This window comes from Micropterus salmoides, unplaced genomic scaffold (assembly GCF_014851395.1).
Source record: "Micropterus salmoides isolate LMB-PRFRI ecotype aquatic unplaced genomic scaffold, ASM1485139v1 Ms_hic_scaffold_16, whole genome shotgun sequence".
NCBI lineage: Eukaryota > Metazoa > Chordata > Actinopteri > Centrarchiformes > Centrarchidae > Micropterus > Micropterus salmoides.
This window is the reverse complement of record NW_024040707.1, coordinates 17,291,004-17,318,445: the sequence shown is the minus strand read 5'-3', so window position 1 is coordinate 17,318,445 and position 27,442 is coordinate 17,291,004. Positions and strand designations below refer to the sequence as shown.

The 27,442-nt window shown below is 40.3% G+C and overlaps 3 protein-coding genes across 7 annotated transcripts; all 3 read left to right on the top strand.

Annotated features, from left to right (window-relative positions):
- The first annotated feature begins 1,982 nt into the window (after positions 1-1,982).
- Positions 1,983-6,776, top strand: tnni1a (troponin I type 1a (skeletal, slow)). Its single transcript, XM_038722491.1, has 8 exons — positions 1,983-2,109; positions 4,068-4,099; positions 4,247-4,253; positions 4,372-4,413; positions 4,576-4,707; positions 5,132-5,221; positions 5,380-5,556; positions 6,205-6,776. Exons 2-8 carry the CDS (start codon positions 4,086-4,088, stop codon positions 6,307-6,309), a joined length of 567 nt encoding a protein of 188 aa, XP_038578419.1. The 5' UTR covers positions 1,983-2,109; positions 4,068-4,085; the 3' UTR covers positions 6,310-6,776.
- Positions 6,777-9,478: 2,702 nt separating this feature from the next.
- lad1 (ladinin) lies at positions 9,479-16,647 on the top strand. Of its 3 annotated transcripts, none has more exons than XM_038722488.1 (14): positions 9,481-9,581; positions 10,505-10,690; positions 11,095-11,389; positions 12,613-12,686; positions 13,246-13,417; positions 13,723-13,815; positions 14,142-14,185; positions 14,272-14,314; positions 14,635-14,678; positions 14,807-14,873; positions 14,962-15,096; positions 15,219-15,308; positions 15,823-15,948; positions 16,110-16,647. In XM_038722488.1, the coding sequence occupies exons 1-13, from the start codon at positions 9,520-9,522 to the stop codon at positions 15,919-15,921; spliced, it is 1,404 nt and encodes a 467-aa protein (XP_038578416.1). In that variant the 5' UTR covers positions 9,481-9,519; the 3' UTR covers positions 15,922-15,948; positions 16,110-16,647. The 3 variants fall into 3 exon arrangements, with proteins under 3 accessions (XP_038578418.1, XP_038578416.1, XP_038578417.1); XM_038722489.1 differs by lacking the exon at positions 9,481-9,581 and adding an exon at positions 9,641-9,797; XM_038722490.1 differs by lacking the exon at positions 13,723-13,815 and having other exon boundaries at positions 9,479-9,581.
- Positions 16,648-16,880: 233 nt separating this feature from the next.
- On the top strand, positions 16,881-26,394 carry tnnt2a (troponin T type 2a (cardiac)). 3 transcript variants are annotated; one of them, XM_038722486.1, is made up of 15 exons: positions 16,881-17,146; positions 17,269-17,338; positions 17,577-17,587; positions 18,190-18,204; positions 19,794-19,850; positions 21,090-21,119; positions 21,402-21,426; positions 22,758-22,821; positions 23,563-23,679; positions 23,785-23,862; positions 23,953-24,060; positions 24,148-24,257; positions 24,404-24,494; positions 24,580-24,620; positions 26,127-26,394. In XM_038722486.1, exons 2-15 carry the CDS (start codon positions 17,301-17,303, stop codon positions 26,158-26,160), a joined length of 819 nt encoding a protein of 272 aa, XP_038578414.1. In that variant the 5' UTR covers positions 16,881-17,146; positions 17,269-17,300; the 3' UTR covers positions 26,161-26,394. The 3 variants fall into 3 exon arrangements, with proteins under 3 accessions (XP_038578414.1, XP_038578413.1, XP_038578415.1); XM_038722485.1 differs by having other exon boundaries at positions 16,882-17,146; positions 18,187-18,204; XM_038722487.1 differs by lacking the exon at positions 18,190-18,204 and having other exon boundaries at positions 16,882-17,146.
- The last annotated feature ends 1,048 nt before the right edge of the window (positions 26,395-27,442 follow it).

The window sequence follows — 27,442 nt, the reverse complement described above, 5'->3', positions numbered from 1 at the left end:
CAGCAATGGGGCAGAAGCATTGCAAGGAGTGGAGACACCCAGTGATTGATCATTGGTCTAAAAAGTGAGTGCGTGTGTGTGTGTGGGCAGGCAGGTGTAAATCCACAGAATTCTGTATGTGAAAGAGATCTGCGGAGAAGTGCGAGTTTGTGAGCTCGGTGGTGGTGATGTGCACTAAGTACAGTCCCTTCAGAGTTTGTGTGCTCACACTCCTCCGTGGAATGCCCTGTCTAAACACCATAACCTCTGTCCAGGGTATCTGGTTTTTTCAGCGGATAAACACACACATACAGTGACCTGCAATTTCATAAACCAAAATCTTGGTTAAAGCACATGGGGCCGATCTAGAGTTGAAAGACTGTTATTCAAAAGAGGACAGTGTTTGCCTCATGTTGACACTAATGTAATAGCAAATAGGACAGCCATCTCTCAGGCTTTACCAAATGGAGCTGCTGTCTGCTGTGTGAGTGTTAAACCACTAGAGGTCTATCTCTCCTTTGAGGTGAATATAACTTCTCTGTTCGCTGTTATTTGGCTAGGTTTGTGTGTGTCCGTCAGGCTTCTCTGTGCTTTTGGACATCAAAGGTGTTTGTGTATTTGATATTTTTTACTTGTTTTTGTGTGTATGTGTGTGTGTTATTACTTTTGGTTTCTATTCTCCTCAATCCACTGTACTGTATAAGCCTGATATACCATATCACTGTGTGAATTGCGTCATACTTGGATTTCTTGGGTTTGTGAGCCTCCGTATTTTCAATGGGCAATATTCCTCTTGGAATGTTAAAATCACTATATTTTAGGTTAAATCTCAAAGTAAAAGAAAACGGGCATGGAAATTAGAGACATAAAATAGACATTGTGAGAAAGAGAACCCAAAATAAATTCTGGAAACATAAAGAAAGTATTGTCAGCACAAGCATCAAATAAAAAATAACGCAGTAACATAAAAACGGCATGATAGGAATTTGGTCATTACCCCAAAGGTACAATACTACTGTAAATTCTACCAGTACTTGGTCATCATGGTCATGGATCATTCATGGTAGTGACCACATTACCATGTCACAGTACACAGTGTTAAAAACAATAAGCTGTCAGTATCATGGAGAAACAAACAACAACACAACATATGCTGAAGTACGATGACATATACAGCCCAGTTCAAGATAGGAAAACAACACACTGGATATACACCTTGAACTGAAGGTTTCTCAGGTCATTACAATCGATAATTTAGTTTTTTTCTACCCCATTGTTTACAGATATTTCTGATGGAAACACACCTGGTATAGCATCAGAAAGCATAATAACTGGAAGTATTGGCAAGTGCAAATTCTGTGTTCTGATTTTTGGTGGGGATACTTTTCATTTGTTTGCTATGTTAACTTAGTTATCCTAGTTAGTTATCTTAGTTTAGCGTGTAAGCGTGCTGCCATTTGCTAGAACTAAACACAAAGTGAACAGGTGAGGCTTATGGGAATGTTATTAATTTTGGCTGCACTTAGGCACTGTATGTGGTGTGTCATTAGTTTTGTAGGTATTTTGTCATAAACCAGAAAAGTAGAGGTCAAATTTAAGATTTGACCTGATGATTGTGCTACAGGAAAAGTCAGGTTATCATCAAAGACATCAGCCTCCCTCGTTTCCCTACAAAATTTCATGGCAGACCAAAGCAACAAATAACAACATAGAGGACTCCTCTCTCTGTCTTTCTTCCAGCACATCTAACTGAAATACTTCCCAGTAGCAGCTTTTTTTACCCTTGTTATTTAGTTTCAATTCCTTTCTCAGACAATCTTTGACCAGTATAAACATAAAACAGTCCTGCCTATCGTCTGAGTTGCCTTAATTCTCTTGTGCCGTGCGAGAGCCAAAGCTCCAGGCTCCAACTGCTGGCCCCCGGTTTGTAATGAATGTGGGAGAGACAAATGGACTGAGCAAGATTAGGCAGTAAGAGAGATGGGGTTGACTAATAATAGCCTCCACTAACAAAATAGATAGAGAGAGTGAGACAATGGGAGGTGCAGTTAAATAGAGGGACGACAAAGTCAATCTGTCCATCCTGCCTCTGCTGTTGTCACATCTTTCTCACTCCTGCTTCTGACTCTGGTAAGGTCCCTTCATGGTGTGGTCTGTAAAGTTTTTCAGGTGTGGTGTTAAGCCATTTTTAGGGTAGAAAAATTAATCGATGACAGTTTGAATAGCTACATTTGTTTGATGAAACCATTTATTTGTTGAAAATTAGCCCCGTAGGCTTTATACGAGTTCTCAAACATCGGTATGTAAAAACAGTGGTTTATACAATGGAAATATTATTTTTAGTTGTGTGGCCCTGCGATGGACTGGCGACCTGTCCAGGGTGTACCCCGCCTTTCGCTCAATGTCAGCTGGGATAGGCTCCAGCCCCCCGCGACCCTGTAAACAGGATAAGCGGTTGACGATGGATGGATGGATGGATATTTAGTTGTCTTCACAAAGATCTATAAGTGCTGATTGCATATTTTTGAGGGGAATTAGTGTACTGTACAGTATATAATGTCGATCCAGTAAACGGTGATACAAGCACAGATGCAGAGAGCTATCAAGTGTTTTAATGCCATTTTGTCAATAGCCTGGTTTCATCCTTGGGGCTGTGGCTGCACCTAAACCATAAGTACAAAACCCAGGACGATCAATTATAATAACACAAACTACTTGGTTTAAATCTGTGGCCAAAGCACCACTGCTCAAATCAGCGGCTGACGTGGACTTTCCAAAGCACCTTGGGCTGTTTTTCGTATTGCCAAGTTGGCTGCACCACAGAGGCTCATAAGCATCCATGAGTTACTGGCGGTAAATCCCTGATCCAGACCGGGCACCCCAGAGAACAATCACCCTCCACAGCTGTCTATCAGATGTCCCCTGGTCTATTTAGGGAGACAGGCCACTCTAAATTCCTCCCCCTAAGATAATCCTGAGGAGAAAGATGGGGATGAGAGACCAGAGAAATGGATGAGAGATGGCTATCAGTCTGGAATTTTCCTAATCCGTTGGAGCAGCTTGTAACCCCATCATACTGGGAGGTCTTAAGTGGCATCATTCTCAACTGGGACCAACTAGTAAAATGGGTGAGGGACATATAGAGAGAAAGGGTGAGATGAGGTGAGACAGAGAAGGGGTGAGTCCTGTAAATTGCTTGTTGATTTGTTAAAGGGCAGAAGGCCATGAGACTGAGGGAGAGGAGGGGTAGGATAATGTGATGACAAAGGTGAAACAAAATTATTGGGAAGGAGCTGACAAGGCCAATTAAGTGACTTCAAATACAGGCTCACCTTATGCCCTGTTAATGTTTAACACACTTTTTTTTTCATAATACATTTACATTTGGTAGACTATATTTATTAAGCAAAACTGTCCACAGTAAGGTCTAAGAATTATTTAAAAAATCTGGGACACTGATTCTTGAAAAGGCTGCTGAGTTTCTCTAATGTAAAGTTTTGATGCGCCACATACAAAATTTCCATTAGCTTTGTATTTCAACAATTTATCCACCAGGCTTCTACCACTTCAGCACTTTCTATCCACTTTTTGATAACTTTTGCAAATCCAATATTAATTACTATAACCTAGAGAACTGTGGAAATTTTTTAAATTTAGTTGAGCTACGCGATTTGGGTGAACTCTCCTCAGTCAAAGGTTCTCAAAGAAATCCAGTCAGGCAAAACTATAATTTTTCTACAACAATGCAATTTGGAATGTCCTGCTGTGTTAATGCAGATAAGTTACACGTTTTGTTTTGTCAGCCATGAAAAGCAGAAGCCACATTTAAATACTTAAGAAAGCGTTAAATGCAGGCTTACCTTATGCCCTGTTAATGTTTAACACACAGGATAGATGTCAGTGTGCAGAGTTTTGCATGATTGGCCTGCTGACAGCTTACATACGTTGAAACAGACTCAACATTCTGACTGACTGCCCATAGAGAAGTGTGGCAAGATGATCTGGCCCTCACAAAAGCTGATGGACAAACATTGACAACTGTTCAGTGTGTGAGTGTGTGTTTCTAATCTCTTCTGTCTCTCCTCCAGTGAGATCTCATCAACAGGATGCCTGAGCATGTGTGAGTGATCAGGCTTTGTGTTCTTATTATAGACCATTCACAGACATAGACTCAAACACAAAAACAAATATTTCTGAGCTTTGTTTAGGCCTCATATTTGATCTTTCCCTTCCTTTCCTTTAAATCTTGTCCATTTTTCTTTCACAGGCAAGAGGTAAGACCGTTTTATCACTGACTGTTATGGAAGACATTCTTTATGCTAAAAATGCTGCAAGTTAAGTAATAAAATTTGAATCATGTTGGCAATACTCTGAATTATGTTCTCCATCCAGAGGAAACCAAAGATCTCGGCTTCAAGGAAGCTGATGCTCAAGGTAAGAGAGATCATGGACCTTTTTCTCTGCCAAACTATAACACAGTACATGTGTTTGACCACAGGAGAGCAGCAAAGGTCATGCCCTGAGTTGCTGTACAGCAAGGTATCCCACTGATCTAGACACAAATTATATTTTCATATTTGATTCCTATTTGTGCAGAGTCTGATGGTGGCAAAGGCCAAGGAGGAACTAGAACAGGAGGTCCTGGTTAAAGAGGAGGAGAAACAGAAGTATCTGGCAGAGAGAGCTCCTCCTCTGAACACCAGCGGCCTGAGCCTTGCGCAGCTACAGGTAACTCGTTCTCAAATTCCCTGAATTCTCCCACAGCTTTGCCATTTTTCACTCCCTCCACTGGCTTTACTGCTTAAGAAGCTACATCTTAACATCTAACAGAGACCTTTTTCAGCCTGAATCATTTCAAGCTCACATAGCCACATAGCTCTCTTGCACAACTGCTTCCTCCACCTCTTCATCCAAAACCAATAAACCTTTAAATTATTTTAAAACAAAGGAATCCATGGTACTATAGCTCCTTCAGATTGCTTCTAAAGATGATGGCCTAGAACAGAGACCGTTGCAGATGCACAGACTTTAAGTTGCTCTGGAAATCAACAAAATGAGACAGGTGTAAACTGGATTCAAAATGATCATTTTCACTAAAATACATATTTTTAACTTTTGTGTGTGTGTGTTTTATGTGTGTGTATATGTATAGGACCTCTGCCGTGAGCTCCATGTCAAGATAGATGTGGTGGATGAGGAGCGATATGACATTGAAGCCAAAGTCATGCTCAACACACGTGAGGTATACATTACTTACTCAGCCCATGTCCATGCGCTATGGGCAGAACTGGAAATTATTTTTTTTTATTAAAATGACATTATAAGCAGCAGAACTGCCACCATGAGAAAATCATGCTGCACCAATGGTAACTGCTGTTCAATCATCTGTCCTTGGTCCAGATTAAAGACCTGAACATCAAGGTGTTGGACCTCAGGGGGAAATTCAAGAGGCCTAATCTTCGACGAGTTCGTGTGTCTGCTGACGCCATCCTTCGCTCGCTGCTGGGCTCCAAGCACAAAGTCTCCATGGACCTCCGGGCAAACCTCAAATCTGTCAAGAAAGAGGACACTGAGAAGGTGTTTGTTGAAGAGGGGCGGGGAGGGGGTTACATATACACACAGAACACAATCAAATCAGCTTAAACAAGAAGTGTACCTTCCTTTGGGGCAAGTGTGCAAGGTAGCTAGTTTCAGATACACACATGAAGTGCTTAAAGTACGATGGGACACCTGAAACGTGTTTTTATGTGTGTGTGAAGGGTGTGTTTGAGATACTGAGCAGTAGGTCAGTGCAGGCTGGAAACCGTGTGTGTGTGTGAGAGAGGAGGTACGGCATACAAGACAATGATCCCATTGTACAAAGAAGAGAAGCTTTTGTGAACAGTTCTGCTCACCAGTCAGTATGTGTATGTGTGAATGTGTGTGCGTGTGTGTGTGTTTACATGTGCTGATTAGCAGGTGCTGGTGTGTATCTGTGCATGTGTGCTGGCATGGACGCATGTGTCTTTAAGTGTGTTAGGAGGCATAAACCAGTTACACTTGTAAGGTTATACAGTTCTCATAGGAAATTCCCAGGGGACAATATGGGTCTCAAAGGCTTAGACATGACAATAACGATAAAATTAAGATTTTCTAAACCTGCTCTACCTCACAGCCTCTTGTCTTTTTTCCATTTTTTCATACCATCTATTACACCATCTAACTATCTACTGTATGTGTCTGCAGAAGAGGCCAGTGGAGGACAGCGACTGGAGGAAGAATGTGGAGGCCATGTCAGGGATGGAGGGAAGGAAGAAGATGTTTGATGCTGCTAAGGGTCCTGCCCAGTGAATCGGTTTTGTTTTCCTGTTTTGTTTTGGTAGCTTCTGCCTGTCTGTGTAATGCTGTCATTCTTGCGTATGCTCCTGCCGTAGAGGTGAGAAGATGCCCCCAGTCTCCCAAAAGGTTTTCTCCACTTTCCTTAACAACTGATCTGTTTGTTGTTCGTTGATATGGTGTTAAACATGACTTTATCTATGTGTATCGTTCTATAAATATTTGCAGAACAATGGCAAAAAAATGAAGCTTATATCACTAGGAGACAAATGTGGATAGTGTTGTAACTTAATCAGCAGGCCAAGTGATAGTGTAGCCAGTAATAATATGAACCTGGTCAATTAAACTGCATCTTTGATGTTCTTGCTCGCTGATGAACTGTAAGCATGGCCTGTGGTTTTGTGAACTGTAAGAGAATGATATTTGCACTTCATCCACTGAATTTACATGAATTTCAACAAAGCAATAAAAGGTTAAATTAATCACATTTCTTTGTGCTTTTTTCTGCCCAAATGTGCGCACAATAAACAATGCCTTATTTAAGTGAATTATTTATGTATATATATATATATAAAATATATAAATATATATATATATATATATATATATATATATATATATATATATATATATATATATATATATATATATATATACATAAATAATTCACTTAAATAAGGCATTGTTTATTGAGCGCACATTTGGGCATCGTTTTCAAATGGGTCCTAAACCCTTTAATTTCCTTTGTACCTTTGTTCAGGCATTTATGGTTGCACTTACCATGCTAGCGGCAGGGTTCTAGGGATGGCAATGCCGGTCTGTCAACCCACCATTGTTGTGTGCAGACAGAAATATCCCCACAACTGCTGATTGGATTACCATGAGATTTTGTATGGACATTTATATCCCACTCAGAATGAATTGTAATCACTTTGGTGATCCCCTGACTTTTCATCATAATCATCATCATCATCATCATCAGTTAAAAATTTCAGTTTACGCAATACTTTGGTTTATGAGCAAATACCTACAAAACTAATGACATCCTCATCAGCCTCAACTGTACTTTGTGTTTGGTGCAAAATACCAAATGTTAGCATGTGCCAAAGCACAGAAAAATGAGCTGCTAGAGTCATGGCTGCTGTCTGGAAGGTAAAAGGAACATATGGACAAACGTAAACTCAGACTACAAGAAAATCTCACACAGAGGCACTTCTGCATGAGAGCACATTTCTGCAGTCTGCCAGCTCTCCATGCCAGCATCCACGGCTGTAAAACAGTCTTCTTTAGCTGCTGTCTGTTTTGCATGCTCATAAAGCCACTCTGAAATGTGCTTCCGTAATGATGCTTTAATCATTATCGCCTTATCCAGGTGGATGCAAAGATCCTGCAGTAGTCATATGTTACCAAATACAGTTTTTCCTCATAGCAGTGTAACACATTGCATGCACACTACAACACGGACACATACAATTCAGTCTTCAGTGTTGACAGAGCACTGATGCATGCTTTGCTTCTTTGGCTAGGGAGTGACAAGCAAACTAGTTCCATATGATAGCATCTTAATGGTACAAGCTATAAGACAGCCTTCTCCAAATATGAGCGGAGCAGGCTCATATTAGCCCAGACACACAATAACAAAGGATCTGGATAAGACTCAAGTGCTACACCTTATCTCTAATCATAATAGTAGCTCATCCTGTTTATTGTTGCCTCGCGGTCTGCACAGAATGCAGCAGGTAAAGGTTTGGTATATGGCCAGGTGAGGGAGGAGGGTGTGTATGTTGGACTGAGCCTGAGCCTCGGTCAGAGTCCGACACACTGGGCTCCAGGAAAAGGTGTGGCCCCCCACAGCAGAGCAAACAATCTGACACACTGTAAAAAGACTCGCTGTCCGGCATGGCATCAAAACCCAGTTTGAAAAGTATTGTTACATTTTTATTTTTTATTTTACTACTGCATAAAGCCCTGGGTACCCTTTAGCGTCATTTCTCCGTGGTCATGTTAACAAGAATAACTATGCAACATCTGGTTAGACTCAAAATAAAACTAGTGGTTAACGTTTGGTTAGGTTTAGGAAAAGACCATGGTTTGGGTTAAAATAAGCTCCCTGCATGGTCCTTTTGATTCCTGGGCACTATCATCTCCAGGAACTCAAGTGGAAGCTGAACATCAGGCAGACAGATTGTGGCTGACCCCTCCCACCATGGACAAACTGTTTCAGTTTTTCCATTTGCAGCTGGCCTTATCAACAGGGCCCAGACCCCTTTACAGTACACTGTAAATGCTTGTCACGTGTAAACCTGATTCTGATGTAAACATTTAGCATTCACTGCACAAACTGTCATTGCACATATTCTTGCACCTATATAGTTTTTGTTATTCTTTTTTTTTTTTACCAAGTCAATTTAAGATTTTAATATTTATATTTATTTGTTGTTTATTATTATGCACCAAAGCCAATTCCTAGTCATGTCTAAATCTGCTTGGCGATGAAGCTGATTCTGAATCTGATAACATTCCTATCAGACAATTTTTTGCCCTTGAACTGATTTTAGGGGCATTTACTAAACTCTGAAATAATGCATAGGCCTACTTGTTACATTATATTGTAAAATAAAAATTCAACTTGAAAATGGGGGATCAGCAATCTTCTTTATATTCAACAAATTTTTTTTAGTGAGAACAGCAGTTTAATTCTGACCCTGCCTCGTCATGCTGCTGCAGCACTTTTTCATTCACTCTATCTGCTATTGTGCTCCTCTAGAGAGCGTAAGAGGGACCGCATTCATCCAAACTGGTTCTGTAGGTCTATGCCTAGTAGCCAAATTCTTGATGTTGTAATTGCATTTATATTGTAATTTTGAGTTAATAGAACTGCTATAATGCTAAATACATAGGGTATTTTTAGTAGGCATATTCTTCTACTGGATGTGGACATTAAAAATCACCTACTGGCTATCCAGTTTATTGAAATAATTTGGCTAAGGGCTGATATTTCTTATCTCTGTTGATGGGCACAATAAAACCATCTCCCAACGGGAGGTCGGAAAAAAGTAGGCAACGGAAAAAAACACTGTGAGACATGACGGGGGGGGGGGCATCATCTTTCAAAACGCATTTTAATCAAAGTTATTGCCAGGGACAATTCAGTAGTCGCTGGATAATGGTAGGGACATGTTCCTACAAAGTTCCACGCCCTTGCATATATCGCAGACGCCTGTTATGGCCACATTATGGCCACATTTCCACCATACATGGAGAAGCTCTCTCTCTTTCTCTCTCAGGTGGGTAACGTACCTTCTTGGTCATGTGACTCCGCAGTGAACTGCACCGGGGTAAAGGTGGACTGCTTTGTGCCGCACTGACTGTAATTTGACTGCCGCTCTCTGAGTGCCAGTCAGTCGACTGTTTTCAGTCTGTGAGCGCAGTGCACCTGGGAACTTTAAGTTTTTTTCCTCTAATATGTCCATCAGTCGGAAGAACTGGTCGGCTTTGTCCAGGTAAGATTATCTGTCTCTGAGTTAAAAAAGAAAAGAAAAAAGAAGAGACTATGGGCACCATCTGCAGCAACGTCTTGACAGTTATGTACTGAACTAGCATATAAAGTAGCTCTCTGGTTTCACTCTTGAAGCCAAGCAGTCTATCTTAAACAAAAATAAGTTTATAATATTCATTCAGGAAGTTGGAGCAGGTAGCCTAGTGAAATAGTAATACAGCCTTATGAAAAAATATTCTATTTTCTGTCTCTGTGGTGTCATTATTGTTATTACTTGCACTTCTACCTTAACTGTGATGTTTGAATAATATGCTATAGAGTCACAGTTAGAGTTAAAGTTTAGAAATAATCTGATAATTTCATCAGTCCCTTGAATGAATGTGTCCACCCAGAGGAAACAAAAGACAATAGACTAATAAATGCTGTGTATTCTACAAACATCATGCACGATACTAAACTGAAAGGTTACAACCAACTGTGACTGTCCTCAGGGATAGTTGATGAACAAGAAAAGCAGGTTCTGTATAACCGTTATTAGCACCATAATCTCTTTTTTTAAACTGGATTAATTTCTATATAGGTTCTATGAGAGTTTTACTTTCATGTCAAGTTTTGGACACCATTTTGTGTGTCTTCATTTTCTTATCTTTTGCCTCTGTTTCATTTTCTGTTTTACATCCACGTCCCACATTATGACTCCGCTGTACTCAGCCTAGCGCGCCAGTGGACGATGGAGGACGAGGAGGAGGTGGAAAGGGAGAAGAGGAGGAGGGTGAAGAGCTCAAGCAGCACCGCCGACTCCGATGGCGACTTCAGCCAAACACCCAGAGATACGCCCACCAGTGACAGCACCTTTGGGACAGACTCCACAAGTGAGATGTCCCAGGGCCTCAGCAGGTTATTTAATAAAGAATTTATTGATTCGTACTTGCCAAAGCTTGATTTCTGGACTGTCCAAACATGATTCTGTTGCTGTGTTCTCTGCTCTTTTTCTCTCTGCGTGTTTTTGTTTTTTTTACTATCTCTATCTTCTTCTGTCCCCCTCATTTATTACCTCCATCTTTCTTTTTGTGTGTTTCTTGTATGTTCAGAACGCCAAAGGGATGCTAATATCTTCTTTGATGCATGCAAAGTATGAAAAACTGTCAAAAACACCACCAGCTGCTTAGAGAGAGAACTATAGAGCCTTTTATTAGAGAAACCTGGTCAAATGTAGGACTGATAGGTCCTTTCACCCTTCACTAGAGACTATCCATCATATATAGCGGTCACATGTGTTTATAAATACTATTTATTATCAGTGTGGAGCAAGTACAGCTGGACTTTGTGGAGATGCTGCGTGTCCGGGATGAAAAGCGGAGGATGCGGCATGTGGAGACACTGAGGCAGCAGAAGGAGGTAGAGGAGGATGAAGCAGAGGCCTGCGGAGGAGGAGGTGGAGGGGCCAGGGTGGAACTACTGGGGGACTTGGATGACGACCAGGGCAGTGTGTCGCCCTCTGTGAAAGCCACATCCAAACCACAACCACCCCTGAAAACATCATCTTATAGTTCCACCACCACCAGCAGCAGCAGCACTAACATCACAAACAGACAAGTAAGAGTGGAGTCACTTGTTACCTTTCAGCAGAGGGAGGGAAATATTTTGTCAAACAATTTGGTCATTTGACTTTTAAACCTTGTTATCATATAACAACACGACTAAAGAGTCTACAGCCATGCTGGCTGCTGTGAGGCCGTACTGTACTGAGCGAAATGCTTATGTCAGCATGCTAACTTGCTGATGTTTAGCAGGTGTAACGTTTGCCATGGTCACACACATCATAGTTTTGCATGTTTGCATGCTCACAATTGAAGATGATAGTGCAAGATGAAAAGTCACAGACTACATCATCTGGAAACCATGTCTGCACAAAATGTGCTAATCTATGCGCCGGATGTTGAGCTATTATATATAAAACTATATATATAAAAGTCAGGAAATCATCTTGGAGTAGGATTCATCTTGGACAAAATATCACAGCAATGCATCCAAAAGTTGTTGGGATATTTCAGGACCAAAGTGGGTGACTTACCAATCAGCAGACAAAACATTGCCATCCCATGCTGCTAGCGTGGCTAATAATGAGAAAGTATGAACTGCCTTCACTGACAGACAAGTCCTTTGACAAGACAGGTAGACAGAGCAAACAGTCCAAACTATTAATGCTTCACTCAGTCATAACACAGTGGTACCAATAGTGCCACCCTGCTGTGTGGTTAATCACAGTTAACTGTTACCCCACACAGAGGGTGAGTCATGTTAATCATTTTCTAGATTCTACAACAACTCAACAACAACTTTTCTTCCCGCTCAGGGGAATATATTTATGTTTCATGTTCTGTAAAGATCGAAAGATTTAGGTAAACAAAGCCAGAGAGAGAGAGAGAGAGAGTGTATGATGCTCACACAGATACGCATGCACGTCATGCGTATTTGCTTGTTATGAACAAGTTTACATACCTCAGAATGTATAAATCAATGACAGACTTTAAGGAAATTGAGGACAATACTGTATGGATCAACTCCTGTCTCATTACTGGTCTCTTCCAGTGAATCAAGTGACCATGCAAATCATATAAAACTTTGATAAGGTGTACTTAAGGTCATAATTCGAACTTCATCTTTTATTGCGCTCGCTGGCGGCTTTATTTCAATGTATCTGCAAATTAGGCCATAACCGTACAGTGTTATGTAATGCAAGGCGTGTCTCTGGTGGCTCTACACAAAAGCTTGTATGCTAACACACTGATTGTCTCTCTTGTTTGTTTCCTTATTAGCACGAAAACGGAGAGTCGTCGGGCAAAGACACTGATTCCAAGCCATCGTCCAACCCAGCTCGCAAGTTTGTCAGGTTAATGGGCAAACTTTGTATTGTTCTTTTTGTAGGTCAGCCATTGGGTAGGATCAAATATGGATCAAGCTTTAAGATAAGATAAAGGTTGTTTGTTCCACACAGGGAAATTAAAGTGCAGCTGAAGGGAAGAACAGTGTAGTAGAGCAGGGGAATAGAATACCAACCAAAAGTAATCTATACCCCATTCTAATGGCTTAGTTTGTTGCTTAAATAATCCACCATGTGAAGACAACAATATATGCTTACAAACCAGTCTTCAAGAGGCACATTTTATTAGATTAGCATTAGCATTTGGAATCTTGACGTATATATATATATATATAAAATTTTATTATTTGTTGGGGGGGTTATTGACATGGTAGACATACTTCATTTAAGTAACTTTATTGCCCCTTGGAGGGTAGACACAGATTGCAGATAACAATATTTCAGAAGGAGACTGGGGAATAAGGTGCAGTAAAGACTTTAATACACTGCAGCTTTACTATGAGTTTGGTCCTGCATCACTGTCATCTTCAACTGACCTTTCAGTTCAGCTGTGTTTCTGGTGTTGCAGTTCTGTCTCCATCTCGCTCGACAACAGTCCCTCTGCCAGCGTGTGCACAAGTCCCATGAGCCCTCGCTCCCCGACGGCCCCCACAACACCTCGAGATCACTGGCCGTCGCCTTGCCAGAGTCCCTCTCCTAGGGGAGCTCAAAGCCCCGTTCAGAATGGACACACACAGGAGGTATTTTAACATACACGCAAACGCACGGTCAGGTGACATCATTTAAAACACAACTATCTGTGCTTTGTGTTTTGCTTGTTGCATGGAGTTTGGCTGCAAAGTGTTGGATAAGTGCTGATGCTACTGCTCATCAGTCAAATAAAGCAACGGCACCCTCTGGTGTTAGAAGAGTAAAGGTTACAGCATATGTGCCAATAAAAAAATGTGCAAAAGTGAACTTTCTTGAAGGATGGAAGAGATGCTCAGTGAACCTCATCTTCATCTGACTGTCGTAGCACATTTGAAGTTATTTCATTTTACCTCAGCCCAGTGTGAATGGCTCTCCCTCCAAGAACAACTTTGAACAGACCTCCAAACCTGCATTCGTCAGACAGAGCTCCAGGACTATATCTTTCAGGGTAAACACATCCGACTCACACACACATGCGCGCACATTCTCCCCGGTGAATGTTAACTTTTTGCCTATTTGACTGTTAAAACACGATTTAATCTTGCATCAGCTTGTTAGACTATCAGTTCTGGATCATTTGCGTATGCCACTCAAGCTTCAGGCTCATGCTAATAGCTTAAGCAATATTTACCAGCTTTTACTGCTGACTGGTTGCTTTGTGAACACCCTAACACGTGACAAGAGACAGGGTGGCTGCGCTGGTCATTAGCTGCTGATGTTTGGACGACTGTGAGCTCTGCCAGCCTACATCAACATATGCTTGGTTTTCTGCAGATGATGAGGAAGACAGAAGAGGAGAGTGCGCCGCTGCAGAGGAGGTAATGGAAGCATCCTTGTTTTTATTTTGGGTCTCTTTTTATCTGTCTACGTCAGTTTTATTGCTGACTGCTTTATTCTGTTGTAGTGCGAGTGTGAGGATCGCCTCCAAGAAGTTTGAATCCAACGCAGTAAGATAACAATTTCCTTTCACCTGATGTAAAGTGCTAATTACAATAATACTGTAATCAAGTTTGTTTTTATTGCGCTGTAAACTGAATATCATTAAACAGTTATACATAATCAAATCACCACTGCGCTAGATTCTTGGCTTTTAATATTTCAGCACACCTTAAACAGAAAGGTATTCTTTTAGTATCACCTAAGTAAAAAGATCACACATGTAGTGCATCATAATATTACTGAAACTTAATAATGTTATTAGTGTTAAAGTTTGTACAAAGATGATTTACAGTCAGTGTAATGTTAAGTATCCTTGGGTTTGGACCAGGACCAAAATGAAGATGAAGCCAAAGCGTCATCTTTCCAGAGAAAGTGAGTTTGTATATCCAAATTTTTTTATTGTTTGTACCTCTTCTGAATATTTTAATAATTGTTATTTTAGTCAAAGTATTTACAGTTGGACCCGTGCATGTGTGCGTTCTGTTTTCTGTTTTGTACAGCTCTAGGCAGAGAATTTCATCCAGATCCATTCAGGAGAAGATGGAGAGACTGGCTCAGGCTGCACAGGTTGGCAAAAACATACTGACTGCTCTGATGCAGCATGTTGACATCACAGCTCCCTTTTGTTGACTCTACTGTCTTTATATATGCGTAGAAGTCTGACATGGTGCGGTCTCCAGACGTCACCCAGAGGACCTTGTTCCTGCTGGATGAGGTGTCCAGGAAGAGAGGCCTCTTTGAGAAGGAGCAGCAGGCAGCGAGCCCCACCAGCCCGGGAGTTTCCAGACAGGTACATTTGTTACCCACTTTTTTGCTCTGTGTCAGATGCATACGCGCCATTGAATGTGTGCGCTAATCTCATAAGCATGTACCGGTTGTAATTATTTCAAATCTCTGTCATTTTAACGTCAGGAATTTAGAAGCTTCGCAGCAGGAATGTCAGACCGGATCAACCGCTGGCTCAACAAACCCAACCAATCTGGGTCTTCACTTAGTCCTTCTGTAAGGCTGTTTGCATTGTTTCATGAAACCGCAAGTGTAGCATCTAGCAGCTAGAGGGCAGTACTACACTTTTAGCTATACTGTATGTGCCTCAGTGTCCTGAGCAGGAAATATGTTTTTGTTCCTGCTGCTTAGATTTGATTAGTTTTGCATTTTTGGGTCATTATGTACATCATTATATAAATAGATCGTCTTATTAATTGTGTGCAGGGATGGAGGACAGTCAGCCCTGTCTAAACCCAATCAGATTACCTTTCTGATTGTTTTTAAAAATAGGTTTTGTCCCCTAGTTCCAGCAACTGTGATACTTTAATAGTTTAGTTTTCACAGTAAATTTGAGCAAAATAAGTCTTATATAATAATTATGTTTTAATAAATGATCTTTTTGGTTATTCTTTATAAAGAAATGTGTCTTGACACTTATTTAGAGCATGTTAAGTTTCTCTTTTCTGTCTCTGTCCTATTAAAGGACTGATTGCGTTGTAAATTTTTTCTTTCCATTTTCTGTTTGCAGGACTTGAGACACGTGGACATCAACAGTAAGAGGAGCCTGTTTGAGACCAGACGGGAGGACGGTGTCCCAAAAACCAGCCCTGAGAAAATCTGCAAGTGAAAGATATCCATTGATAATGCCCAACAGGTGAGATTACTGTACCACACTGCATGTTGTAACATACAGTAATGCTTATTTGTATGGTCATTGCTATGGAAACAGTTGTAATAACATTTAAATTAAGCAGATCTGAGTCAGCCAATAACCTGATGGCTTGATTTCTTGTATTTCCATGTCTTTATCTGTAGGATATAGAAGATGGCGAGGGGAGACAAAGAGAACTGGAAGATTAATGGGTGCCATGACTGACTGATTCTTTCTTTAAGCTTTTTTTAAATGTTTTTTCTTCTTTACTGCCTAAGCACACAGGAGAAACCTGGGAGGAGGAAGTTAGGAGGCTTTAATCAAACACTTTTGCATTGCTTCTTGAGGCATAAATATGTCTTATTTCAAACACTGTTTGATGTGCGAGGAAAAGAGGAAAAAAGTAGACACGAGAGGAGATGAAAAGTAAGGGAGAGGAGGAAGTGATATATTTGTTTTAAAGCTCTTCAGCTATTTGCCCTAACTTTGTGTAATTCTTAAAGCACTTTAAACAGGTGAAGGTCTTAAGGCTAATGAAAGCTGTGTTTATTGAATTACAGTGGTGGAAATTAATTAAATTAAATTTTAATTGTAATTGTATGTTGTTGTTTTTTTCTAATCTGCCAGAATATATGTTTTGTTCTGTGCTACTGTGGGCAAAATGCTGCCTGTCTATGGAATAAAATGTTTTATTACCACAAATGTCTGCCATAAATTCATTTTAACTGCTCACTTACACAACGTGGAAACCGTGGTTTAGTCTTAAATGCATGTATACTCCTCTACATCCCTTATCTCAGAGGGGGGAGGATGTAGATAAGAGTTGTATGCCTGTGTTTTGTCCGTGGCAGGTTGCCATACAAGGGGTAGAATAAATACCGTGCGTGGCTCAGTGTGCTGTGTGAATGAATCATTGTCTGTGAGCAACTGTGAGCTTTATCTGGATCTTTCGGGCACTGCAATCCACACTCGTGCACACTTGCGGCCTTTTTTGGGAATGGTGATAATGGAGAGTACATGCTATCTAAAAAGTTATTAATAACACAACAAGGGGTCCTAAAGTCTCTTCCCCACTACACAGTCTGTCCCTTTACCATTAGAGACCTAGTGTTCCTTGTTAGTGAAAGCAGGGATCTCTCCTCTGCTGCACAGTGAGTCCCTCCATCAGCTCTCTTTCACCATCACTCCATCTGATCCTCAGGTAAGTTTCACAAACACAGTATTTATGCTATAAAATGTTGGTATGAAGCTGTGAATAAAGTGGTGAGAATGTGAAGAGGAACAAAATTTCTGGGTGAATATTTGGAACTGTTTAATGTTCAGATTCACTGCTGCGCGCCTGAACCCTCCCTGCCATGTCTGACAACGAGGAAGTGGTGGAGGAATATGAGGAGTAAGTTGAAGCCTTTTTTCATTTTTATGGATCATTCAAAAGCTATTGGCCTTGCCAAATCTGCACAATTCTAATGCTTCTGCTTGAATATAAATGAACATGTGGAAATTTAAAAATACACCCTGTTATACAAGTGTTCTTAGACGGACACTAATGATAGCTGTATGTTGCTGTAATGTAAAGACAGATTGCTTTTGTATCAGATTAATAATGAGCATGCGTGTTTGATTTTTTGCAGGGAGGTGGAAGGTAAGACGTCTTATCATGTCTCACCACATACTGTACAGTGTCAGTACAGCACGGAAAGATGTGATCTGCTGATAAAACGAAAGACATGACAGACATTTTCTGTCTGACCTGCAAAGACATTTTCATTGTTGTGGCTCCTGCGAATGAAAATGTCAAATTGATTGATGAATCACATGTACATCAACTCAGCATACAGCTTCCATTCCTGTAAATCTTGTTGTATATACAATAATAATATCAATATAATAGTGCAACAGTTCTATATTTTTAAAAGGATTTCTGCATTTTTAGCTGATGCTTGAGGCTTATTAGTAATGCAGCATAAAGTGTGTTTACACCAAACAACCTTTCTTGAGTCAAAGAACGCAGTTGGTAGATTTTCTGTAAAATCCACAGGATGTAAAAGCTATTTCTTCGGGGTCTTGATGTTGATTTACTCTTCCTGTTCTACTTTTGCTTGTAATATGCTGAATCATGAGAGCAAAAGTAGTTGTGTGTGTGTGTGTAACATGTGTTACACACACACACACACACAACTACAGTTTTTATTTCTCAATTTTGTGATTTGTATATTCCTCCTTCCTGGCTGGATGATTCAGAAGAGGAGGCTACTGAAGGTATGGGAGTAATGCCATTTACCAGAGTAGCATGCGGAGCAATGATGGACACTGGGTGCCTGTGGTTAAATTAAGATAACTATGGCTAACATTCATGAATGATTATGAATCATTCATGCTGGATTTGGTAGTGCTTTGAACGAGTTCTTACTTTCTTTCTTCATCTCTGTTTGAATGTTTCTGGCTGCTTTGCTGAGCTGGCTGGCTTTACTAAACCACTATGCTTTTGCTCAGCAGGGGAGCAGGGGGTAGAGGAGGAAGTGGAGGAGGAGGAGGCAGAAGAAGGTATTGCTTGTGCTTTGAGATGAAAGTATCTTCTTTTTAAGACACCCCGTGGAGGGTAAATGTCAGCTGTTTCTGTGGACATGGTGCCAGTACTATAACTTTTGACAACTTGACATTTTAGTCAGAAACATGTAGTGTGATGAAGCTCCCAGTGCACACGCACAGTGTCTTGGCATAAATGTTATTTATTCCATAAAATGTTCTAGCAGGCTATCAAAGGTTGCAGCACCTCAAGATCCATTCAAGTATTATTGAGAAACAATACTTGAGCTGAAAATATCCATTTAACATTTGGCAAGCAATGTCAGCAAGGAGATAGGTATGTATAGAGGATGAAAAATTACTTATTCATTAATAAATAAATGCTGAAATAGCTAAATAAATAATAATTAAATAAATACAGAAAAGTATTTCTATTTTTATTTATTTGTGCATTTACGCAGCATTTATAAGTTGACTGGATTTCTATATTTTATAATTCATTTATGCATTCATACATTTCTTATATTTTTCAATTTCTTTGTCTGTATGAGATGGTGGTATCAACATCACTTTAATAAAGCAGGAAATGTCCTACATGTATGGATTTATTTAATTATATATTTTTGCATTATTTAATCAGTGATATATAAATATACTATTTTATTTAGTCATTGGATTTATCTATTTATTTCAGCATTTATTTATTTATGTATACATTTATTTATGATAAATAGAGTAAGACTGATGCGACTATTAGCAGAGTAAGCTAAAGAAAGCCAAAAGAAACATTGTCTGAATCGGTCTCTTAGCTGTCAGCAATGGAGAGATTTTAGAAAGTGTCAACTGATGGGATCACATAATTGGGACGCATGCACGCACACACGCACACACACACACACACACACACACACAGACAGATCTTGAGTGCTGTCTACTTTAAATACTGGAGGTGGGTAGCTCATTCTGAAGTGATTACTTGTTATCTCTCTGCGAGGCTTTCTATAGTCTTTGAACAAACTGTCAATTAACAACTATTCTGTGAAACACAATCCAACAACCAAACATAATGTGGATACATCTCCAAAATGTGTGAATAAGCTCCAGCAATAGTAGGAATGAGGGAAAAGAGAGAGAAAAAACATTTAATTAGGCATTAGGTTTTAGTTCTCTCATCTCATTCCTTTCACCATGAACTTGTGAAAAATGACGTTCATTGATGAACGATAGTTCGAATAAGCCAATGAGTCAATATCACACCCTGTGAGTGTCAAGATTTCTCACTGATATGTCACTATGTGCTGTACAACTTCATTCTCTGCCAGAAGCCGTGCAGGACGAGGACAATCCTGCTGCAGAGGAGGAGGCCAACGAAGAACAAGGTGAAGGGTTCAAAAGTGGTTGTTTTTTGAGTGTAAACATCTAGTCAGTGTAGTTACTGTGTCAACAACATCCAAGTGTAGTATTGTATATGTTTTGACAAAAAAATAATGATGAGAAATTCATTCCTTCCGTAACCACCCATCAGTCAGAGATAGACGGGAAAATAATCTGCTATCTCAGTCACACTTCACTTTGGTATGTGACAGTCTGCAGGTAGTAGATAAGTCCAAACCCTACGGGTTTTCTTCTTCTGTCTTAGTCACGCCAGACACAGCCACTGGGTGAAAGTAATCCTCAGGCGTCCCATCCCCCCCAGCCCAAAAGCTTTTGCTTTTCAGCTCATCGGCTATGTTAAGGCGTTTTCTCTTTTTAGTTGCCAGTCATATGAAACAAGGTGGGATTTTCAGATTCAGACTCATCTATGCGTTCAAATCAATAAACGCCCTGCGAGGCTTCTGTAAACTGTCACCTGATGTGTTATACGCAGTCTTCACTTTGGTCCAGACCACAATATCACAACAACCATTTTGTGAGGACATTCATGGTGCCCAGAGGAATCCTAATGACTTTAGTGATCCCATTATTTTTCCTCTAGCGCAACCATGAGGTTTATGCTAAAGTTTTCTCTTATCCAGGGAAATACTTCAGCATATATACTGGCAGGACTGCCTCAAAATTATGAACAGACAAAATGTTAAGCAGCCTTTTCATTTAGCACCTTCAGGTCAAGATTTCCAGTACTTTCCAGTAACTAATGACATCAGCTGTACTTTTTGTGCTAATTAGCAATGGTTAGCATGCTAACACACTAAAATAAGATGGTGAACACAGTAAAACGTATACTTGCTAAACATCAGCGTTTTAACATTGTCATTGTGAGCATGTTAGTATTGCTGGAATCCTTTCTTTGAATGCAGTTTTTCTCTTTATATGGCCTTTGTTTAAATGTTTATTGTTCTTCAGAGGTCAAAGGTGCCATACCTTCTTTGGCGAGAGACTGCTTATTATCTAAACAACCACTCTCACTTCTCCAGAGTGCTATTTATATATGACACACACACACACACACACACACACACATACACACACAGTACTTGACTTTCTCTTCTTTTCATGAACTCTAATCTATCATTTTTGTCTGTCAGCACTCCTAAAACACTACCATTTACTCTCCCCTCATTTGACACACTGTCGCAGGCGCTCACAAACCTCTCAAGCGTTTTTTTTGTTTGTTTCAGATGGAGAAGGGGAAGCAGAGGAGGGAGAAGGTAACACTATTTATCTAAAGTGCATTAAAATAAACGTTGGCACGCCTTACAAATTGTAAATGAGTTTTTCTTTCATGTATCCTTAGCCTGACTCACTCGTTAGCCTCAGATGAACTTTCTGAGATAAGTTTTATAAGCCCATACACAGGCTCCATTGTAACAACTTGTTGGCGTTTCCTGGCAGGATTATGAAATGTTCGGGTTTGTTCTTAGTGATAGTATGTGTGGTCTGGACTAGCTCATTGTTATTTTCCCTTTCAATATTATTTTCTTTCTCAACAGAGGAGGAGGCCAAACCAAAATTCAAGTGAGTGACAATTGTACACACACACACACACACACACACACACACACACACACACACACACACACACAAAGTTCTTTCTTCTACAGTGCTGTTGTTTGTTTAATCTGTACAAAGTTACTGCGCCCCACCAAGAAATAGTCTGGCTCATAAATTGTAATTTTTACACTTTCATTTTTGTGCGGATTAAACTAAGGTGCTGGTAGGTGGGCTTTGTAACCTTTGGACAGAGCTAGGCTAGCCTTTTCCCCCTGTATGAGGCTATTGAGGTACTTTAAAATGCTTAGCTCCTGATTGGTACAATTTGTGTCAAAAATCACACTCCCTCCAGAAGTCTCGAACTCACACAAACATGGTATACATATTTTTAGATTCAGCATGACTTACACAGAGGAAATTAGTAGGCTATGTCCAGTGTCTATCCATCTATAAATTTTCACATTAAAAAACAAACATACGCCCCTTATAACTCCAGAACTTGCTTGCTCTAAGGTTTGTTCAGCATCAAAGTAATGCAGTGATAGCTGTACATACATGGATACATAGCTAATAGTTTGGCATACTTTTAAAGGTGTCCAAAATGTAAACAATTTTAGGCTAAAAAACGGGACTAAAGTTGCAGTTATCCATAGCATACTTCCTGTTTATCCCCATCAAAAGCATTATTGTAGTTGGAAAACTTAGTGCATGAATATTTAAAAAATAGAAGTAGGACAACGAATAACAGGAGAGATAAAATACATATAAAATTATTTTTATGTTTCCCTTTACATATTTTTTTGACTTTACTGAGGCTAAACTGAACCCTAAACCTGAAAACAATCTAAATCTAACCTACTCACCTTGGCTCTAAATCTCATCCCCATGTAACTTTAACCCTAGCCCTACCACTAACCATGTTACTGTATAATCAATATATTAGTCATCAGTGTAAAAATGGCATTAGGAGAACACAGAATATAAATTAGTTAAAAATTGAAATTTAAAGTTTAAGACTCGGGAGTTGGTTGTCAAAATGTTAGACTTTTCATTTGTATAACAATCACTTGTTCCTGTCTTTGTCTATATTACCATGGTTAGTTTGAGTTTATCCTGTAACAGTGAGTTAAATAAAAAGCTATTCTAAAGCAAGGAATACAACACAATATAAATATATAGAAGTTGCTTATCAGCATTCATGATCGGCGCCAGACATGCATGAAAGGACATATGATTGGCACGTTCAATTAGCTCAGCTTAGTCATCATTTTATCCTCATGTGACTGTGACAGGGGATTTTTTTTCCTTTTCCTTCACTTATTGTTTTTTATTTTGTTTTTGTTTTTTATCTACAGGCCATTTATCATGCCCAACCTCATCCCTCCTAAGATTCCAGATGGAGAGAAGGTGGATTTTGATGTGAGTGACAGAGCGGCGCCTTTACTTACAGTACATACTGTTCCTTGTATGCGAAGGTTTCTACCTAACGGTGTATTGTGTGATTTTAAACACCAAACGTTATGTTAGAATTGATATGTCAATGCTCGGCCTTTCCTAGAGTTATAATTGGCTACTTTTCAGTGAACTAACACTGAAGCCCCATAGTTTTTACCCTGTGTAGTCATTGTGTTTTAGTACAGGGGCCTCATTTATAAAAAGGATTTTGATTTTAAGGATGACTTGCACAGAAAAAAAACACTTATAAGTAGTTATAAAACCTTACTTTGATGTGGAAATGATCTCTAAGTCTAGACTTGATGCAAATCATTTCCTGCTGGTTATGAATGGGTATCGCAGTTTGGCCATGTCTGTGGTGAACTTTGCATTAGGTTTAAAGGTGTGAGGAATTAATTGCCAGATTCAAGGTGCTTTGAAGTAAAAGCATATGCAGTGTTCTATGAAAGGTGTGTCAAAATAGTAAAGTCAAGTAACCATGGCTGTTCTTAGAACCTGCCTAGCATAATCAAGGTTTTTAATGCTCAGTATCTTTTCGAACGTAAGCACACACAAGTTTAAAGTATAAATCTAAGAACATTTTTATAAATGAGGCCCCAGGTGCCCCTTTAATTTGATGTGATGTGTCTTTCTGTAATGTGGAAACCAATGAAAAATAGACCCTTACCATGGAGTACAAGAAGCACTGAACCCCTGTGTCTGCAGGATATACATCGTAAAAGGATGGAGAAGGACCTGATGGAGCTTCAGACTTTGATTGAGGTCCACTTTGAGAGCAGAAAGAAGGAAGAAGAGGAGCTCATTAATCTCACGGAGAGGATTGTGAGAGCCCCACACTATAGCTAATCAAATGTTGACGTTTTCACACGCCCATAATGTCAAAGATCTGCTTTGAGGTCTGTTCAGATGTGATGAACTGTTGTGCAGGAGAAGCGGCGTTCTGAGCGAGCAGAGCAGCAGAGGATCCGCAGTGACAGAGAGAAAGAGCGACAGAAGCGTCTTGAGGTACAGTCACATTCAAGCTGCTGCAATGTCATTTATACTTCCTGCATTTCACTCCTTGTCCTCTTTCTCTCTGGGTCCATGTCTCTTTAGGAGGAGAGAGCTCGTAAGGAGGAGGAGGAGGCCAAGAAGAGAGAGGATGACGCGAAGAAGAAGAAAACCCTCACCAGCCTCCACTTTGGAGGCTACATGCAGAAGTTGGTGAGCAGGTGGAGGGTTCTTAGTGGGTTTTTACTCCGCCGAGAGGTTAAAGTGGTCTGAGTCAGGTTTTATTTCACTCTCCAACAGACAGAAAAACGGAGTGGTAAGAGGCAGACAGAGAGAGAGAAGAAAAAGAAGATCCTGAGTGACAGACGCAAACCTCTGGACATCGAGAACTTGAGCCAGGAAAGACTTAAGTATGTATAGAAATATTGGCATTTTACTAATAAGTAAGATGAAGTTTTTTTTTTGTTAGGGATATTCTTGATGAAACACGAGGTGATGGAAATAATCCCTCAACATAACAAAATACAGCGCCATTTCCTGTATCTGTGTCTCACAGGGAGAAAGCTAAAGAGCTGTGGGAGTGGATGTACCAGCTGGAGGCAGAGAAGTTTGAACTGCAGTATCAGCTCACCCAACAGAAATATGAGGTGTGGGTGCCACAGTATACCACACATATCATTGATTGCTAATAGACCTCGATAGAGTAACATTTGCATGTTTCCTTTGTTCCAGATTAATGTGCTGAGGAACCGTGTCAGCGACCATCAGAAAACGTAAGAAACTAACCTTTTTCTCTCTGATGCCACACACACTTAAATGAAAAGAACAGAGACAAAAAAAAACAGTATTGTCACAATATATGGAGCTGAGGTTCAGATATCTGTGACTCATCTCCTCAGTATGACTAAAGGAAATGGCCCCAGAGAAAAAGAAAAGAACTCCCAGGTCCTTTCCCTCTCTCTGTGAACATCGGTTATATGCATTACCTCCTGTTTTCATAGGTTGACTCCCTGTGACTGTAAATTAAACTCCTGTAGAGTTGTATCTCAAGTGCCCCTTTAAGGTTTTAGTTAGGATACTCAAACAAAGTGGGTTATGGTTTTGTGAAGTTTGTTCTTTGGCCTGAACCCAGTTTTTTCCAAATGATGTGCCAAACGCCTCTCAGTGTTCATGCACACGCCTATTGCCCAAGGTTTGAACACAAATACAAATGTTGCAGTTAGGAGAAGATCATCAGGTGCTTGTGTTGATTTGTTGTCATGTTGGCCCTTTGAGTACTCATCACTATGGCATTTTAAAGTCAGAAATGCACACTGCCCCTACTCTCAGTGACTGTCCAGCTCTCGTTTTACTCATCTGAAAAGTTCACGAGCCCCCTCCCCCGAGGCTCTACTGTAACTAGGTGAACTGGCTGTATGGCTGGGTGTGGCAGGTCAACTGTCACACCCGTCACAAACACACTAAAACACTGCACAGTTTTGAGCATACCGATGAACTAATATATTTCTAAACTAGCTTTTACATCAAAAATTTTATAAAAATTGGTCTGCAAGCAACGTCTGGAGCTAGTTGAGAGAATGACATATTTTATAAATACCACTCAGGTGTGATCAGAAACACAGCACCAGGAAAGCTCTGCTAAGGGTCGCGAATGATATTCTGATGCATGCCCTGGTGAAACTGCCATTTCAGTTCGATTTGTCTGCAGCTTTTGAGGCTACTGATCATGCTATTCCAATTGATTGGCTAGAAAAATGGATTGGAACATCTGTTGTAGCACCATACTGGTTATTATTTATCCAACCAAAATCTGTTTGTATCCGCTGACAAAGTATCCACACGTGCTTTTTGACATGTGGGGTGTCTCAGGGGTCAATTCTTGGACCCATTTTATTTTTATATGTGTCTGAGCCAGGCTGACAAGGTCGTGGGTTTGAACCCGGGCCTTTCTGTGTGGAGTTTGCATGTTCTCCACGTGTCTGCGTGGGTTATCTCTAGGTGCCCCGGCTTCCTCCTACCATCCAAAGACATGTAGGCTAGGTTAATTGGTGTCTCTAAATTGTCCTTAGGTGTGAGTGTGAGTGAGACTGGTTGTTTATGTGTGGCCCTGTGATTGACTGGTGACCTGTCCAGGGCGTACCCCACCTTACACCTGATATAAGCTGGGTTTGGCTCCAGCCCCCTGCGACCCTGTACATAGGATAAGCGGTTGACGATGGATGGATGGATGGATGTGTCTGAGCTTTTGGCCTCATGTGACTTCTCTTTGTTTTCATCAGATCCAAGAGGACCAAGCGAGGCCTGAGGAAATAGACGCTGACGTGTTGAGTGAGCAGTGTAATGATCAGCTCCATCCTGCAGCTGTTGCCTCAAACAATGCCCTGGGTTTTTTGTTTTTTTTGCCACACCCCAATCCCCGTTTCCCTAATACCATCACCTACAGTTCCAATAATATACAGTTTTTCATCTCACTCCGTAGTTTTCCATATTCCCATCCTTTGAATTAAGACTGTGTTTAAGGGTGTAAATAAAACCATCTAAGTTCAATTGTTTCCTTCTTTTCAGACATTTGTGTACGGTTATGGCATGCGTTGGCACTCAAAACTCTAGAGAGTAAAATGACTCAAGACATGAATGCTCAAAGCCTGAAGCAAAGACAGAAAGAGAAATATCCCTACTCCCAGACAGGCTACGACATGACTGGGACTGACATGATGCACCTTGGGCTAACGCCCAGACCTCCACCCAACACGCACGTGTTGTGTGTTGCACAACACACACACACGCACACAGCTGAAAGAGGATGAATCATTTGCATTTACCTGTAATCTAGGTGGGACAGTCTTTATGAAAAAGGTAGTTCCTCTTCCAACTGCTTTGTATCAAAAGCTCATCTCAAAGTGAATTTACATGACAGCACTCTTGGTTTTGATGAGACATGCAAACTAAATACCAATTAAGTCATCGGTGTGACTCTTATGTGGCCCCAGACATACTGGAAAAGTTACAACTTCTAATGAAACAAGCATTTGATTCAGTGGTAGTATGATTTATTACTTTGTGGACAGATTTTTCTAAACTTTAAATTAAAAGCACACACACAAACCTACATGCTGTAGTTTAAGGATGGAGTTGCTGCATCTCTGTGATCTCTATTTCATTTTTCAGCACTCCGCCACTCAGGAGAGGTACAAGTTTCAAATCTGCTATATTCTAAAATAATCTAAATCAAACAATACTACTTTTCATTACCTGTCAAAGACAGCAGGTATGAAAGAGAGAACAGAGACAACAATTGACAGTGATTTGGTGGTGTTGCCTTAACAGATGCAGACGGTGTCTTGTCCTGCATGCACTTGTGCAATCTCATCAGCAGCTAAACTCCTTCCCACTGGAGACCGGGATCTCCAGTCTGTTTATTGACAGAGAAATTAAACACAATTACCAAAGTTGCTAAAATATTAATGAGTCTCACGCAACATACAACGATAATTGTCTAAAGAAATAACATAAAATATATGTAACCACACAACTACGATGCCGTAGTATTACTGTAGCTAACGGGATCGCTGAAAGATAAGCAAGTGTTCTTACT